Source organism: Etheostoma spectabile, chromosome 8 (genome assembly GCF_008692095.1).
Source record: "Etheostoma spectabile isolate EspeVRDwgs_2016 chromosome 8, UIUC_Espe_1.0, whole genome shotgun sequence".
Taxonomy (NCBI): Eukaryota; Metazoa; Chordata; class Actinopteri; order Perciformes; family Percidae; genus Etheostoma; species Etheostoma spectabile.
In genome coordinates this window covers 35,719,288-35,737,804 of record NC_045740.1, presented here as the reverse complement: position 1 = coordinate 35,737,804, position 18,517 = coordinate 35,719,288, and the positions used below count along the sequence as shown (strand labels likewise).

General features: G+C 40.4%; 1 protein-coding gene across 1 annotated transcript in view; it reads left to right on the top strand.

The window, feature by feature from the left end:
* ptprjb.1 (protein tyrosine phosphatase receptor type Jb, tandem duplicate 1) overlaps positions 1-18,517 on the top strand; it is a 61,972-nt gene that overhangs the window by 25,237 nt on the left and 18,218 nt on the right. The window contains exons 3-17 of the mRNA XM_032523388.1: positions 212-421; positions 651-908; positions 1,637-1,897; positions 4,385-4,642; positions 5,939-6,196; positions 8,870-9,130; positions 11,698-11,958; positions 12,243-12,500; positions 13,887-14,144; positions 14,306-14,491; positions 15,713-15,976; positions 16,420-16,674; positions 16,802-16,933; positions 16,973-17,095; positions 18,196-18,456. Coding sequence (XP_032379279.1) covers positions 212-421; positions 651-908; positions 1,637-1,897; positions 4,385-4,642; positions 5,939-6,196; positions 8,870-9,130; positions 11,698-11,958; positions 12,243-12,500; positions 13,887-14,144; positions 14,306-14,491; positions 15,713-15,976; positions 16,420-16,674; positions 16,802-16,933; positions 16,973-17,095; positions 18,196-18,456 — 3,504 coding nt within the window. The remainder of the gene's footprint in view (positions 1-211; positions 422-650; positions 909-1,636; positions 1,898-4,384; positions 4,643-5,938; positions 6,197-8,869; positions 9,131-11,697; positions 11,959-12,242; positions 12,501-13,886; positions 14,145-14,305; positions 14,492-15,712; positions 15,977-16,419; positions 16,675-16,801; positions 16,934-16,972; positions 17,096-18,195; positions 18,457-18,517) is intronic.

Below are 18,517 nucleotides of genomic sequence, written 5' to 3'. Positions count from 1 at the left end.
GTACTATGTTTTTTGTACCTCTGGAATATAATTTCTTTTTTTGAAATGGAAAATGTTTGGAAAAAAAGATGCTCAAAGAAATTATATTCCAGAGGTACTTATTGTTGGCCTTGTTTCTCTTCTTCTGCTCCTTCTTCTGCTCCTTCTTCTTCTTCTTCTTCTTCTTCTTCTTCTTCTTCTTCTTCTTCTTCTTTGCCTTTTGTGTTTTTAGGTAGTAACTGTAGCAGCAATGAAACTGTAACATTTACAACAACGACAACGACAGTCACGTTGGAATCCAGACCGAATTGCTCCCTCTCCATCAACAATCAATCACCCTCGATCAATTTCACTGAAAATGGGCCGATAACTGGTTTGACTCCTGGAACAGTTTATCCAATCTTCCTTGGTTGTTTGAACTGCTGTAAAGAGGCCACCACAAGTAAGTGTGCTTACTTTTTTAAGTCACTTACACTCCTGATGTTTACCATGTCTACAACGATGCTTTTATACTGTATAGTACCTGCAACATTGCTGCTGTCAAACAAAGATCTCTCAGCATGAATTAACCACAGATGTCAAATACATAGATGATTGTGTTACACTAATGATGAGTAACAAGAACATGGCTTATGCATTCTTTCTCCCTCCGACTTCTCTCTCACTCACAGAGCCTGAAGTGGTCAGGGACCTCCGTGTCGCTGAAGTCACAACATCCTCTATATCTCTGATGTGGACTAAACCAGAAGGAAACAGCTCCTCCTATAGAGTACAGTGGACTGATGGAAATGGAAATTACAATGAAAATGTGACTCAAACGCAGAAAAACATTACTAACCTGATTCCTGGTGTTCAGTATAAAATGACTGTTACTGCGGTGGCAGTGGATGGCAGTAGTGGACAGAGTACAGCTGTTTCTCAGTACACAAGTAAGTAGTTGTTTACATTTGGCTTATGTTGGTAGTTGGTTAAGATGGCAGTATTCCTGTACTTTGTCATATAAGAATTATATTCTGTTGTTGTTGTCTTTGCATCCACCTCTCGGTCGCTCACAGTCTCAGAGGAATCTCACTGTCACTGAAATCCCTCTGTGTGGTATTTTATTTTATATCAATCACAATTATATTAAGTCCTGCAGATTTTACTCCTAAATAATGGTTTGGTCCTCTTTGCTTTTGGACCTGGTAGTCAATCCCAAGAAAGGAAGTGTTGTTTTATTTTACAACACAGATGTTTGACTTTTGTAGCTTCTTGGATGGGCATCTGTAATCTGAAACACACAACAGTGTAGGTTCTGTACTTGACATAGTCCATTGGCTCTAAATTTGTTTTGTTTTTTCTCCCTCATCTTGTATTTATCCTGCACCCTGCTGTTGTGTTACTGGACTAGTGATCCAGGGAAGCTGCTGTTACTCTTTTATATCAGAAGTCAGATGAGGGGCTTTGGTCACTTGTTAAAGATGACGCTGGGTGTCTTAAGAAGTGTCACAACACAAAGATGCTAGATAAGCCTCCAGCTGCATGGAGGCAGCTTGATAATGTTGCTGAGGCAACATGGCTCTGGTTGTTACTATTGTGACTGACTTAAAGAAGAGTTTGTGCGATGAAATGGTTTTATAAAGTCTTTATTTTCCCATAATACCTTTTTCCCTCACAGAGCCTCAAGTAGTCAGGAACCTCACTGCCAATAAAATAACAACATCCTCTATATCTTTGATGTGGACTAAACCAGAAGGAAACAGCTCTTTCTTTACAATACAATGGACAAATGGAACAAAGAACTTAAATGCTAATGTTAAGGAAACAACCATAAATGTAACACAACTGACTGCTGGAGTGCAGTACCATTTTACTGTCATAGCAGTGGCTGGAGATAATGCAACTTTAGGAGAGGCCAAGACAATTTCCCTGTATACAAGTAAGTTGTGCAGGGGTTTTCTGATGAAGATATTCCTGTATTTTGTCATAGACATAACTTATATTTGACTATCATATCAGCATGAATGTACCACAAATATCAAACACAAAGATGATTACACTAATCCTAAGTAATGAAAACATGGCATATGTCACAACTTCACAAGAAGTGTCACAACACAAAGATGCTAGATAAACTTCCAGCTGCATGGAGGCAGCTTGATAATGTTGCTGAGGCAACATGGTTCTGGTGGCACTGTTACTATTGTGACTGACTCAAAGAAGAATTTGTGAAATGAAATGGTTTCATAAAGTCTTTATTTTCCCATAATACCTTTTCCCTCACAGAGCCTCAAGTAGTCAGGAACCTCACTGCCAATAAAATAACAGCATCCTCCATATCTCTGATGTGGACTAAACCAGAAGGAAACAGCTCTTTCTTTACAGTACAATGGACAAATGGAACAAATAACTTGACTGCTAATGTTACGGAAACAACCATAAATATAACACAACTGACTGCTGGAGGGCAGTACAATTTTGCTGTCATAGCAGTGGCTGGAGATAATGCAACTTTAGGAGAGGCCAAGACAATTTCCCTGTATACAAGTAAGATGTGCAGTGGTTCGCTATCTACATTAATATCATAGTCAGTGTTAGTTATCCTCCAGGTTAACTGTATAAGACTGTATTAGACTTAAACTTGAGTTAGTGGTTTTCTGACGAAGTTATTCCTGTATTTTGTCATAGACATAACTCATTTTTGACTATCATATAAGCATGAATTTACCACAAATATCAAATACAAAGATGATTATTTAGTTCTACACTAATTAGAAGTAATAAGAGCATGGCATATGGATTGGATCACCGGGACCAAAAGAATATTTGAGTCTGGTATGGCTGCAACCTGGAGACCTCCCGTCTCATGAACACCCAGCTGCGTGTTGTCCACAATCTTTGACTTTTCAAAACATACCTTGCGTCCGGTCCACTATGTTTTCCTACGTTGGTGTTTTTGTTGTTTTTGAACTAAACAGTACGGCAATATTGCTAAAGAATAAAATTATTTTTTTCAACAGATGTCTTAGTTACAACACAATGGAACTGCAAAGCAGTTTTGTGTTTATATGTGCGTGCAGGATTTATTCAGTTTGGGAAATCGCACGGTCTCTACAAAGCTACAGCTCAAATTGTCTGGCTGACTAAACAGGTGGGACCTATCTGCTAGCGATGGAAGGGGGGGGGGCCAGACTGAGAGAGCTACGCGGAGCTACATGAAAATGTACGGACCAAACAAGCCACTTTGAAATTTTGCTGTTTTAATGAATACAGAAGTTGTGTGACCCTCCCCTAAACTCAAAAAAAGTTGGGTGACTCTCCCCTAAACTAAAAAAAGTTGGATGACCCTCTCCTCAATAAAGTATGAAAAGACACAACCCTCCCGTATTTTCCTCCGGTGGTCCATTCCATAAATACAGAACGGTCCCTAAGTCCTACAGATTTTACTCATAATTAATGGTTTAGTCCTCTCCTCTTTGCTTTCAAACAGTCAAGTGTAGGTTGTGTACTTGCCACAGTCAGTAGTTTTATAATTTTCTCTATATATTTCTGTCTCCCTCATCTTGTATTCATCCTGCACCCTGCTGTTGTGTTACTGGACTAGTGATCCAGGGATGTGTTTATGTCAAGCTGCTGTTACTCTGTTATATCAGAAGTCAGATGAGGGGCTTTGGTCACTTGTTAAAGATGACGCTGGGTGTCTTAAGAAGTGTCACAACACAAAGATGCTAGATAAACTTCCAGCTGCATGGAGGCAGCTTGATAATGTTGCTGAGGTATCATGGCTCTGGTTGCACTGTTACTATTGAGACTGACTTAAACAAGAATTTGTGCAACGGTTTTATAAAGTCTTTATTTTCCCATAATACCTTTTCCCTCACAGAGCCTCAAATAGTCAGGAACCTCACTGCCGATAAAATAACAGCATCCTCCATATCTCTGATGTGGACTAAACCAGAAGGAAACAGCTCTTTCTTTACAGTACAATGGACAAATGGAACAAATAAATTGACTGCTAATGTAACGGAAACAACCATAAATGTAACACAACTGACTGCTGGAGTGCAGTATCATTTTACTGTCATAGCAGTGGCTGGAGATAATGCAACTTTAGGAGAGGCCAAGACAATTTCCCTGTATACAAGTAAGATGTGCAGTGGTTCGCTATCTACATTAATATCATTGTCAGTTTTAGTTATCCTCCAGGTTAACTGTATACGAGTGTATTAGACTTTGAATTGAGTTACTGGTTTGCTGATGAAGTTTTTCCTGTATTTTGACATAGACATAACTCATATTTGACTCTTATATCAGCACAAATTAACCACAGGTATCAAATACAAAAATGTCTGTGTTAAATCAATGATGAGTAACGACAACATGGCTTATGCATTCTTTCTCCCTCCGACTTCTCTCTCACTCACAGAGCCTGAAGTGGTCAGGAACCTCAGTGTCACTGAAATCACAACATCCTCTATATCTCTGATGTGGACTAAACCAGAAGGAAACAGCTCTTCCTATAGAGTACAGTGGACTGATGGAAATGGAAATTACAATGAAAATGTGACTCAAACGCAGAAAAACATTACTAACCTGATTCCTGGTGTTCAGTATAAAATGACTGTTACTGCAGTGGCGGGGGATGGCAGTACTGGACAGAGTACAGCTGTTTCTCAGTACACAAGTAAGTAGACGTTTACATTTGGCTTCTGTTTTAAGATGGTAGTATTCCTGTACTTTGTCACACATGTAATATATTCTGCTGCCATTGTTGTTGTCTTTGCATCCACCTCTTGGTTGCTCACAATCTCAGAGGAATCTCACTGTCACTGAAATCCCTCTGTGTGGTATTCTTTTTATTTCAAGGCACATCATAAGTATATTAAGTCCTGCAGATTTTACTCCTAAATAATGGTTTGGTCCTCCTCTTTGCTTTTGGACCTGTTAGCCAGTCACAAGAAAGGAAGTGTTGTTTTATTTTACAACACAAATTTTTGACTTTTGTAGCTTCTTGGATGGGCATCTCTGCTCTGAAAAACACAACAGTGTAGGTTCTGTACTGGCCACAATCAATTTTTTTCATTGGCTCTGAATTTTTTTTTTCTGTCTCCCTCATCTTGTATTTATACTGCACCCTGCTGTTGTGTTACTGGACTAGTGATCCAGGGATGTGTTTATGTCAAGCTGCTGTTACTCTGTTATATCAGAAGTCAGATGAGGGGCTTTGGTCACTTGTTAAAGATGACGCTGGGTGTCTTAAGAAGTGTCACAACACAAAGATGCTAGATAAGCCTCCAGCTGCATGGAGGCAGCTTGATAATGTTGCTGAGGTATCATGGCTCTGGTTGCACTGTTACTATTGTGACTGACTTAAACAAGAATTTGTGCAACGGTTTTATAAAGTCTTTATTTTCCCATAATACCTTTTCCCTCACAGAGCCTCAAATAGTCAGGAACCTCACTGCCGATAAAATAACAGCATCCTCCATATCTCTGATGTGGACTAAACCAGAAGGAAACAGCTCTTTCTTTACAGTACAATGGACAAATGGAACAAATAAATTGACTGCTAATGTAACGGAAACAACCATAAATGTAACACAACTGACTGCTGGAGTGCAGTATCATTTTACTGTCATAGCAGTGGCTGGAGATAATGCAACTTTAGGAGAGGCCAAGACAATTTCCCTGTATACAAGTAAGATGTGCAGTGGTTCGCTATCTACATTAATATCATTGTCAGTTTTAGTTATCCTCCAGGTTAACTGTATACGAGTGTATTAGACTTTGAATTGAGTTACTGGTTTGCTGATGAAGTTTTTCCTGTATTTTGACATAGACATAACTTATTTTTGACTCTTATATCAGCACAAATTAACCACAGGTATCAAATACAAAAATGTCTGTGTTAAATCAATGATGAGTAACGACAACATGGCTTATGCATTCTTTCTCCCTCCGACTTCTCTCTCACTCACAGAGCCTGAAGTGGTCAGGAACCTCGGTGTCACTGAAATCACAACATCCTCTATATCTCTGATGTGGACTAAACCAGAAGGAAACAGCTCTTCCTATAGAGTACAGTGGACTGATGGAAATGGAAATTACAATGAAAATGTGACTCAAACGCAGAAAAACATTACTAACCTGATTCCTGGTGTTCAGTATAAAATGACTGTTACTGCAGTGGCGGGGGATGGCAGTACTGGACAGAGTACAGCTGTTTCTCAGTACACAAGTAAGTAGACGTTTACATTTGGCTTCTGTTTTAAGATGGTAGTATTCCTGTACTTTGTCACATATGAAATATATTCTGCTGCCATTGTTGTTGTCTTTGCATCCACCTCTCGGTTGCTCACAATCTCAGAGGAATCTCACTGTCACTGAAATCCCTCTGTGTGGTATTCTTTTTATTTCAAGGCACATCATAAGTATATTAAGTCCTGCAGATTTTACTCCTAAATAATGGTTTGGTCCTCTTCAGAGATGGCAAAAGTACTCACTTTCCCTACTTAAGTAGAAGTACAGATACTTGTGTTAAAAAATACTCCGGTAAAAGTGGAAGTACTGATTAAACTTCTTTACTCAAGTAAAAGTAACAAAGTACAGGCTTGGAAATTTACTTAAAGTATAAAAGTAAAAGTAGCCTTGCGAATTTTTTATGCAAAGCTACCTGCAGCACTCAAATGTTACTAGAGAGATGCTGAGGAACTTCAGTGGACATGGAGGACATGTCTTTATATGGCAAAGGCTACATTTTAAATGGCTGTCTGCCAATAGGCCTAAAACATAACATATATGGTTATTATGACAGAAACTGGGACTCCAGGTTAATACGATTCTGACTTATTAGCAAGATATGAATTCAGTTGTGATTCTGTGAGAATTCACAGATCCAGTTTCTATTTTTAATCTTCCCCTTAACATTTCAATGAATCTACACTTATGTGTGTGCTCAAATACGGCTTCTGGAAATAAAATAAAGGATTAAAAATGAATGACTAAACAGACATTAATGAAGACGTTCCCCAGCACATTGGCCAGGAGTCCTTCTTGATGCCTACTGTCTCAAACATTTCTTTCAGATAAGGTTGAGGATGATGGGAATGTCTTGCTGTTTTCTTCATTTTCAATCATGGCGTCCCTCCATACTACTATGTGCTAACGTTAGCGCCATCCATGCTACTATGTGCTAACGTTAGCACCATCCATACTACTATGTGCTAATGTTAGCGCCATCCATACTACTATGTGCTAATGTTAGCACCATCCATACTACTATGTGCTAACGTTAGCGCCATCCATGCTGCTATGTGCTAACGTTAGCACCATCCATACTATGTGCTAACGTTAGCGCCATCCATGCTACTATGTGCTAACGTTAGCACCATCCATACTACTATGTGCTAACGTTAGCACCATCCATACTACTATGTGCTAACGTTAGCACCATCCATACTACTATGTGCTAACGTTAGCACCATCCATACTACTATGTGCTAACGTTAGCACCATCCATACTACTATGTGCTAACGTTAGCACCATCAAGCCTCAATGATTTGCTGTGAATTAATGCAGAATGCAGAATCTGTTGAGTTGTCTTAGTCGTGCGTCAAATGCAACGTACAGTAGATGTATTACCATCCATTTAGATTGAATATGGTATTGATGACGTAAACAATATTAAGGATAACTCCAGTGAAATGATGTGAAAGTTGAGGACTAGATTAGGACTGGATTAAAGCTGATTCTGGTTTCCAACTTCACCCCAAGTGTGTCTGTTAAAACACAGACGGAGACAACTTCTCTCTAGCTAAGTTTCCATCCACTTGTCAATTACATTATCTGAAGTTCGGTCAAAAAAAACAAAAACTCATGCGAATAGAGCAGGTGAAAGTGTTGATGCTTCATTAAGACCAACGTGCAACCTAGCTAACAGGTGAAGAACACACCAAAATCACTAGCTAACTTACTTTAAATGTGAAAGAACTATAGACCAATACAACAGGCTTAAGTGAACTGAAAACATGAGTTATGCGACTTACAGTTATCAAAGGCGCACACACACAATCTCAGCTGAGATGGGGGGAAAGCTTGTCTCCTTTTCATTTCTCTCACTTTATTCTCCGTGTGGCGCGCGCACCCGCTCGCGGTGTGTGGCGCGTGTCCGCGCTATTTTCCGACATGACAACCTCTTGTAAAAACTGAAGTAACGAGCCAATTTTGTAAAATGTAAGGAGTAGAAAGTACCAATATTTGTGTTAAAATGTAAGGAGTAGAAGTAAAAAGTCGCCACAAAAATAAGTAGTAAAGTAAAGTAAAAATATCAGAAAATTCTACTTGAGTAGCTACAGTAACGAAGTATTTGTACTTCGTTACTTCCCATCTCTGGTCCTCTTTGCTTTTGGACCTGTTAGTCAGTCACAAGAAAGGAAGTGTTGTTTTATTTTACAACACAAATTTTTGACTTTTGTAGCTTCTTGGATGGGCATCTCTGCTCTGAAAAACACAACAGTGTAGGTTCTGTACTGGCCACAATCAATTTTTTTCATTGGCTCTGAATTTTTTTTTTCTGTCTCCCTCATCTTGTATTTATACTGCACCCTGCTGTTGTGTTACTGGACTAGTGATCCAGGGAAGTGTTTATGTCAAGCTGCTGTTACTCTGTTATATCAGAAGTCAGATGAGGGGCTTTGGTCACTTGTTAAAGATAACGCTGGGTGTCTTAAGAAGTGTCACAACACAAAGATGCTAGATAAACTTCCAGCTGCATGAGGCAGCTTGATAATGTTGCTGAGGCAACATGGTTCTGGTGGCACTGTTACTATTGTGACTGACTTAAAGAAGAATTTGTGTGATGAAATTGTTTCATAAAGTCTTTATTTTCCCATAATACCTTTTTCCTCACAGAGCCTCAAGTAGTCAGAAACCTCACTGCCAATAAAATAACAGCATCCTCTATATCTCTGATGTGGACTAAACCAGAAGGAAACAGCTCTTTCTTTACAGTACAATGGACAAATGGAACAAATAACTTGAATGCTAATGTTACGGAAACAACCATAAATGTAACACAACTGACTGCTGGAGTGCAGTATCATTTTACTGTCATAGCAGTGGCTGGAGATAATGCAACTTTAGGAGAGGCCAAGACAATTTCCCTGTATACAAGTAAGATGTGCAGTGGTTTGCTATCTACATTAATATCATAGTCAGTTTTAGTTATCCTCCAGGTTAACTGTATAAGACTGTATTAGACTTAAACTTGAGTTACTGGTTTTCAGATGAAGTTATTCCTGTATTTTGTCATAGACATAACTCATTTTTGACTGTCATATTAGCATTAATTTACCATATATCCATCCATCTCCGTCCGCTTATCCGGTATTGGGTACCCAAACTTTCCTTTCCCGAGCCACATAAATCAGCTACAACTGGGGAATCCCGAGGCATTCCCAAACCAGGTTGGAGATATAATCCTTCCACCTAGTCCCGGGTCTTCCCAAGGCCTCCTCCCAGTTGGACGTGCCTGGAACACCTCCCTAGGGAGGCCCCCAGGAGTCATCCTTACCAGATACCCGATCCACCTCAACTGGCTCCTTTCGATTCAAAGGAGCAGTAGCTCTGAGCTCCACACGGATGACTGAGCTTCTCACTCTGTCTCTAAGGGAGACGCCAGCCCCCCTTCCTGAGGAAACCCATTTTGGCAGCTTGTACCCTGGATCTCGTTCTTTCTTTTATGACCCAGCCTCCATAACCCTAGGTGATGGTAGGAAGGAAAACTGACCGGTAGATCGAGAGCTTTGCCTTCTTGCTTGGCTCTCTTTTTGTCATAACGGTGCGATAAATTGAATGTTTTACCGCACCCGCTGCACCGATTCTCCAACCAATCTCCCGCTCCATTGTCCGTTCACTCATGAACAAGACACCAAGGTATTTAAAATCCTTCACCTGGGGTAAGGACTCATTCCGTACCTGAAGAAGGCACTCCATCGGTTTCCTACTGAGAACCATGGCCTCAGATTTAGAGGTGTTGATCCTCATCCAAGCCGCTTCACACTCGGCTAAGATCCGATACAATGAGTGCTGAAGGTCACAGGCTGATGAAGCCATCAGGACCCCATCATCTGCCAAGAGCAGCTATGAGATCCTCAGCCCACCGAACTGCAACCCCTCCCCACCCCGACTACGCCTCAATATCCTGTCCATAGATACTACAAACAGGATTGGTGACAAAGTGCAGCCCTGGCGGAGGCCAACCCTCACCTGGAACGATTCCGACTTAATGCTGAGAACCCGGACACAGCTTTTGCTTTGGTCATACAGAGATCGGATGGCCCTGAGAAGGGACCCCCTCACCCCATACTTCCGCAGCCCTTCCCACAGTATCTCTTGGGGACCATGTCATATGCCTTCTCCAGATCCACAAAACACATGTAGACCAGTTGGGCATACTCCCAGGCTCCCTCCACAATCCTTGCGAGAATGAAGATCTGACCGTGGTCACGACCAGGACGGAATCCGCGTTGTTCCTCTTCAACCCAAGGTTTGACTATCGTCTGAACCCTCCTTTCCAGCACCTTGAAGTAGACTTTACCAAGGAGGCTGAGAAGTGTGATACCCCTGTAATTGTCACACACCCTATGGTCCCCCTTTTTAAAGAGGGGAACCACCACCCCTGTGTGCCACTCCTTAGGCATCGTCCCAGACCTCCACGCAATGTTGAAGAGGCGTGTCAACCAAGACAGCCCCTCCACACCCAGAGCTTTCAGCATTTCTGGACGGATCTCATCAATCCCTGGGGCTTTGCCACTGTGAAGTTGCTTAACTACCTCAGCGACTTCCACCAGGTAAAATGACGACAAAACCCCATCATCCTCCAGCTCTGCCTCTACCATAGAAGGCGTATTAGCTTGATTTAGGAGTTCCTCAAAATGCTCCTTCCACCGCCCTATTACCTCCTCAGTTGAGGTCAACAGCAACCCATCCTTACTGTACATGGCTTGGATTATTAAATTAAAAGTCTGTTAAAAGTCTGTTGGACACGGGCCTCCTCCAAATGATCCCAATTTACCTGTATTACTTGTTTGGGCTTACCAGGTCTGTCCCGAGTCTTCCCCCACCCCCTGACCCAACTCACTACCAGATGGTGATCAGTTGACAGCTCCGCCCCTCTCTTCACCCGAATGTCCAAAACATACGGCCTCAGATCAGATGAAACGATTATAAAAATCGATCAGTGACCTTTGGCCTAAGGTGCTCCGGTACCACGTACACTTATGAGCATCCCTATGTTTAAACATGGTGTTTGTGATTGACAATCCATGACCAGCACAGAAGTCCAACAACAGACAACCACTTTGGCTTAGATCAGGGAGGCCGTTCCTCCTAATCATGCCTCTCCATCATTGCCCACGTGTGCGTTGAAATTAACCCCAAATATCAAACACAAATATCAAAGTCAAAGTACTTTAATTGGTCTCCCTAAGGAGAAATTTGTTTTGGACATTGAGTATCATACTTAACTGCGAGAGTTAAAGACACAACGACAAGCATAGGGTTAAAAACAATTAAAAGACAAATGTACAGTCAACATATGCTACTCGAGGGCCTGTGCAAATCGCGGATTTACAATTTTCTATACTAAATAAGATAAGATGACTGTGTTAAACTAATGATGAGTAACAAGAACATGGCATATGCATTCTTTCTCCCTCCGACTTCTCTCTCGCTCACAGAGCCTGAAGTGGTCAGGAACCTCAGTGTCACTGAAATCACAGCATCCTCCATATCTCTGATGTGGGCTAAACCAGAAGGAAACAGCTCTTTCTTTACAGTACAATGGACAAATGGAACAAATAACTTGAATGCCAATGTTACGGAAACAACCATAAATGTAACACAACTGACTGCTGGAGTGCAGTACCATTTTGCTGTCATAGCAGTGGCTGGAGATAATGCAACTTTAGGAGAGGCCAAGACAATTTCCCTGTATACAAGTAAGATGTGCAGTGGTTCGCTATCTACATTAATATCATAGTCAGTTTTAGTTATCCTCCAGGTTAACTGTATATGACTGTACTTGACTTAAACTTGAGTTAGTGGTTTTCTGATGAAGTTATTTCAATATTTTGTCATAGACATAACCCATATTTGACTGTCATATCAACATGAATTAACCACAGGTGTCAAATTCAAAGATGATTATACTGTGTTACACTAATGATGAGTAACAAGAACATGGCTTATGCATTCGTTCTCCCTCCGAATCTCTCACTCACAGAGCCTGAAGTGGTCAGGAACCTCAGGGTCACTGAATTCACAACATCCTCTATATCTCTGATGTGGACTAAACCAGAAGGAAACGTCTCCTCCTATAGAGTACAGTGGACCGATGGAATTGAAAATTACAATGACAATGTGGCTCAAACACAGAAAAACATTACTAACCTGACTGCTGGTGTTCAGTATAAAATGACTGTTACTGCAGTGGCAGGTGATGGCAGTACTGGACAGAGTACAGCTGTTTCTCAGTACACAAGTAAGTAAGCATTTACAGTAGATGTGGTTTATGTCAGGACGTCTGTTGAGGATACCTGGTGGAGAAGCTTCTGCAGTGGTCTTAACTTAGAGCAGTTCTGTTTGTGCTAGATTTGGGTTGTAGCTCTGGACAATTTAGTGTTGCAGATTTCTGGAGTATTTGTTTTGGCTTGACAGACAGGGTTGGATATGCTATTTTTAGCCATGTTACTGGCATGAAATATCTCTACAAAAACTTAGTGGGTTGCGATGACATGTTTTTCCACTACATGGTACCTATTTTGGGGTGGCAGTACCTCAGTCCACAGGGAGTTGGGTTGGGAGGGTTTCTGGTTCAAGTTCCGGTATGAACCGAAGTACAGAATGTAGATCGGTAGCTGGAGAGATGCCACTTCACCTCCTGGGCACTGCCAAGGTGCTCTTGAGCAAGGCACCGTACCCCCCTGCTACAAACATAGAAATGGCATGTCCTAAGGAAAGCTCATTGTGGGACTGGTTCTAGTGGCTGTAATTCTGCACCAAGGCTACATTTTGGGAAAGAGACTTCAGATACAGTATTAGGGGACCACTAAGGTCCATATAAAAGAGACTTCAGATACAGTATTAGGGGACCACTAAGGTCTACCTAAAAGAGACTTCAGATACAGTATTAGGGGACCACTAAGGTCTATATAAAAGAGACTTCAGATACGGTATTAGCGGACCATTAAGGTCTACATAAAAGAGACTTCAGATACAGTATTAGGGGACCACTAAGGTCTACATAAAAGAGACTTCAGATACCAGTATTAGCCTATATAGGCATCCAAAGAGCCCCATGGGACCTTTAAGGATGGTTTTCTAGTGATCTAAACATTTGGAGGACCTAAAGTCAAGTGTGACATTACAGGTTCAGGTTACTTTAACCTGTAATTTCATTGGGCTTGTGGGAAATGGTGTTCATAAAAGGCAGCATTAACCAAGAATTATGATGCATGTGAAGCTGCAACACTTAGTTGGTTAATTAATTAATTATTTAATTAATTACTTGATCAAAAGGCACTTAAAATCAAATTATTGTATTATATGTATATATTATCACAGTTGATAAATTGTATTGATTCACTTTTGGTAATTTGAGTTAATATATTGTCAATGTTATTTGTGTTGGCACTATTTTAGAATATATACAACATGTTTTACACTACTTTTACTATATCTTACATTAGATTGATTAGGAATACATGGATTGGAAGTATGGCGTATATACAGAATATATAGATCACATTGCAATATATTTGATGTTTTTCATTGATGAAATTTACAGCAACAAGAGTATATGTGCTTTATTATGTATTTAATTAATCATGAAAAAGACAAAACCTCCTTTTACTTCTTTATCATACAGGGCCTGAGAAGCCTGTGAACATCAGGATTACAGCAAGAGGAACCAATTTCCTGAACATCGGCTGGACTTTGCCGGCCGGGAGAGCTGATAACTACGTTGTGAACATTTCAAATGAGAGAAAGACTTTGTATAGCAACATAACAGCAGTCACCACAGCCGTCTTTACTGATTTACCTCCTGGGAGGATCTTTTTTATCACAGTGACCGCTGTAGCTGGAAACTTTAGTGCGATGTCTGATCAGTTTTCAAGTGCCACTGGTAGGTTTAACAACCTATGCTGTTATTGACTAATGATGTTAATAATTTGGTTTTCAGATCTTTTGCAGCTCGATACAAGAGTCATTTTTTCTAATAGTGTTTTGCAATTGGATTTAGTTTTATGGTACATGAATAATGCACCTGTTATTCATACCTCTTAGATCCCACACCTCCTGGCGCCATCGTCTTCAGTCAGAGGACAAACTCTTCGCTCTCTCTGAAGTGGGCGACTCCGGCTTTAATGGAGGATGCCTCAAACATCAGCTACTATATCACCTACCAGCCTGTTGGTGGCAAACTACAAAATAAAAATGCCTCGGCAAACACATGCTGGACCCTTTCCCTTGAACTTTCCACAATATAAATTTCAAAAAAGGTCGGACCCCTGATTTTTGGCCATTGTCTTATTTTACTTTCCTTGTAAGTACTTTATATACATTTCAAATTTATGTTGTAGTTTTTCCATTCTTTGTTTAACCCCATTTTTTATCCGAACCACACCCAAATTTTACTGGTTTTTCAAACTAATTAAAATAATATTAAAAGATATTATGATCTACTTATTTAAATTTCTTGTATTTAAAATTTGACTTTTTCATTTTTTCCCGTGCCCAACCCTGTGTTACCTTTTAGCCCCCTTTCTACCACCCCTCGTAAAGGGAAATGGGCTAACCCCCAGGATGCCAGACATTTACCAAAACTTTAAAATCAAACCCACGTAAAACCGGGACCCCTGTTAAACCAAAAATCACATACCGCACTGTTACCCCCCCGGACCGGGAAATAATACAACCGTTCCACAATAGCACAACAGGAAATGAACCCCCCGTGGAAAAACTCGTTACACGAAAGGGCCTTTCTTTAAACATATATTAATTATTTTGTATTCAAAACTCCTTAATCTTGAAGGTCCCCGACATGGGGCTCTTTTGTGTTTTTTGTGGCCCTTAGGGTCCCTAATCTGTTCTGAAGCCCCCTTTTTATAACCTTAGTGGTCCCCAATACGTACGAAATCCTTTTATAACCTTAGTGGGCCCCAATACTGTATCTGAAGTCTCTTCCCCCCAAAATTTAGCCTTGGCGAATTCCCCACTAAGCCAGTCCCCAAAGACTTTCTTTAGTATTCCCTTTTTTTTTTGTCTGTCTTATAGGGAGACTGGGGGCAAGGTGGAGGTTGGGGGTTTGGGGCCCGCCCCCTCTGCTCATTTTAAAACCCTGATGTCTCTCTCTCATGGGTGGGCCAAATTCTCTGGGCGGCAAAGCAGAAAAAGGGGAGGTAACCTTAGTCCTTACGACCTCATAAGGGGCAAGATTCCAGATCGAGCCATCTGGGCTTTCATCTTCTCAAAGGCAGAGCAGGATACCCAGGAATCAGTTTAAACTTATCGCCATTTCTAGCCATTGGCCATAGGCAGGCTGGGGGAACTCATATTAATGTTTAAAAAAATAAAGTAAAAGGTTCATGCCATGGGACCTTTAAAAAGATTCAGTATACCAAAAAAATGTAAAATGCCCTTTTTCTATTGTGGCCTTTGGTCTCCCATAACTCTCTGCTGTATTTGCTGCAGTGCCCAAAGCCGTGACCAACCTCTCAGTGGAGGATGTGAACACCACGACCATCCGGCTGAAGTGGCTCAGACAAAGTGACCACAAGCCTTCCTACACCTACCTGGTGTACGCGCTCCTGAACGCCACGCTGGTTCAGAATGGTTCAACTGAGACGGAGACTTACACCTTCTTCAATCTGACCCCTGGGAATTTTTACTCTTTTAAAGTGCTTACAGTTGTAGAAGGTGTTATGTCTGCAGTTGAAAACACATCAGGTTACACAAGTATGTATTCAAAGCTTTGGAAAAATTTTGCTTAATCAAAAATGCATTCAGCACTATTCAAAGGAATGCAGAAATGCAAGTGTTTTGAAAGACCAGAAAACTAAATATCCTTAAGGCTGTTTGATATTACTATTATTTTCTATGGTTCCTTTAATCTGAGCTTCATGTGTAAAATCGCTGGAGTGCCCTTTGAAAATAATTTGCTAAAATTAAAGGTGAAGTTCCTGCACAGAGAATGAAAAATGAAGAATTACAGGTTTAGAAAATGCATTTTAAGATATTTCTATACCAAGTTGTCAGAATACAGTTACATTTTGATTGCATATAGAATACAAAGCTGTGTAAGAATTATTCTGTTAGGTCTAGTTAATTGAACATGTTCAGGCAGAGCTAAAACTAAGGAGTTTCTAAATGTTTATTACATAATATATTTTATTTTACAGAACCTGAAGCTGTTACTGCCATCATGGCCATAGGAAGCACAACAAGCATGTCAGTGAGCTGGACACCAGCATTTGGGCAGGTGGACTCCTACGCTGTCCAGCTGTTCAGAGGGGGGCAGTTGGTGAAAAAAAGCCCAAATCTGAGTACCACCACTTTTAAGTTTCCGGGCCTGACACCAGGAGTGTCTTACTGTGCAGTGGTGATCACAAAAAGTGGCCCTTACGAGAATAACAACTCCGTTTGCAACGCAACTTGTGAGTTACATCGACATTGGGATTTTTAAACCTTATGTTCTACCGGATTTTGCCAAACATTCATTTAAGAAATGCCTGTAGCGTCTGAATCTAGCAATAACAAAACAGAATTCCTTTTTCTGATCAGTTCCCAACCCTCCTGGACCCATCACGGTGACGTCTCAGACTGTGGAGTCCATCAACTTCACCTGGCCCTTTCCAAATGGCATGGACCACAATCAGTACAACTTCAGCGTGTACAGCTTTAAAGGCTCCTTAAATGGACCGGGGCCCTTTCCAGTTGTGTCCAACTCTACCTTAAGTGGAAAAAACTGGTTCCTGCTGGACCAACTCCAGTCTGGGAGCCTCTACAGTATCGCTGTCGTTACGGAAGGCGTGCTGAACTATCAGAGCAGTGCAGTGACTACAGAAAACTACACCAGTGAGTGTGACTAACACACCAGGGTTATTTACTTATTATTTCTATTTTTCAAAGGTTTGTCCAAGTGTGGGTTTCTAGATTAGTCATCCATCTATTTCCAAATTTGATCTTTGATCTTGTTATTTGTTAACTGGTATACTTTCTTTATCTGATTCTGGCTATCATTTTTATTATTGTGATATAGTAACAGTTACAAGTCCCTAAAGAGATATTACACGTCTCAATTGTTTTTATATAGTTTCTCAATTGTAATTAAGTAAACACAGTTTACACAATACTTGAATTTATTTTTTACTTTTACTACTCAAGTTTTTTTTATGTAGTAACCTTTATACATGTACAATCTGCCATTCGGAAGTGCCAATTTACATATTAGATTAGATTAGATTAGATTAGATTAGATTCAACTTTAATGTCATTACACAGGTACAGGTACAAGGCAACAAAATGCAGTTTAGGTCTAACCAGAAGTGCAATAGCAGTAAGTGCAGGATATACACTGGTTCCATAAGTGCAGGACATGGATAAGTACTGAATACGTTTAGAAATGGATACTATTATAAACAGAATTTTACAGATGGGTTTTAGTCCTATGAATATAACATATAGATAACAAGTATTGTGAGCAAGATTTACAGCTGGATATACAGGTGGATATTACTATAAGTAGAAATTTTACAGATATGTACAATGGACATAATATACTAATGGTTTATAGAGGTTACAGGTAAAAATGTACAGGCGGCTATTATTATAGACAGAATTTTTACAGATAGATATAATAAGTTAGGCTAAAATGAGCAGTATAACATTGATTTAAGGTAGTACAAATAAGGTTTTGGCAGAAGCTATCCGAATTAAAGTGCAGTGGAAAGTAATTGCATATTACCGTTAAAGTACGGTATTGCAGATGTATATGTAAACAATTGGTACTGTAAATAAACAGTCAGCATTGAGTAATCACGACAGCACGAACTTCCAAACTCCTCGTGCCTGTGTGGCGGACCACATACGTTATTTATAGTATTCCAAAATCTGACACATAAAAACAGATATCTGTTCTGCACATCCACTATTTCTTATCTGTCTCATTTGCTCAGGACCGTATCCTGTAACCAATCTGACCCAGACACAAATCACCACAAATTCAGTGACGTTGATGTGGGAACAGCCACAGAGCAAGCCTTACTACTCGTACGTGGTGCGGACCAACAACGGCTCCATTGTTTCATCTGAAGTAGTCTCAAACAAACAGAAAGAGGTCACTGGACTTCTCTCTGGGAGCAACTACAGCTTCACTGTCACCACACGGACACCAGATGGCACTGAGGCAGCACCTGGGACAGTGTCCTACTTTACACGTATGTATATATATCCAATCTAAGATACTGTCCCTGCACCTGGGAGAGTCCCTACACCATA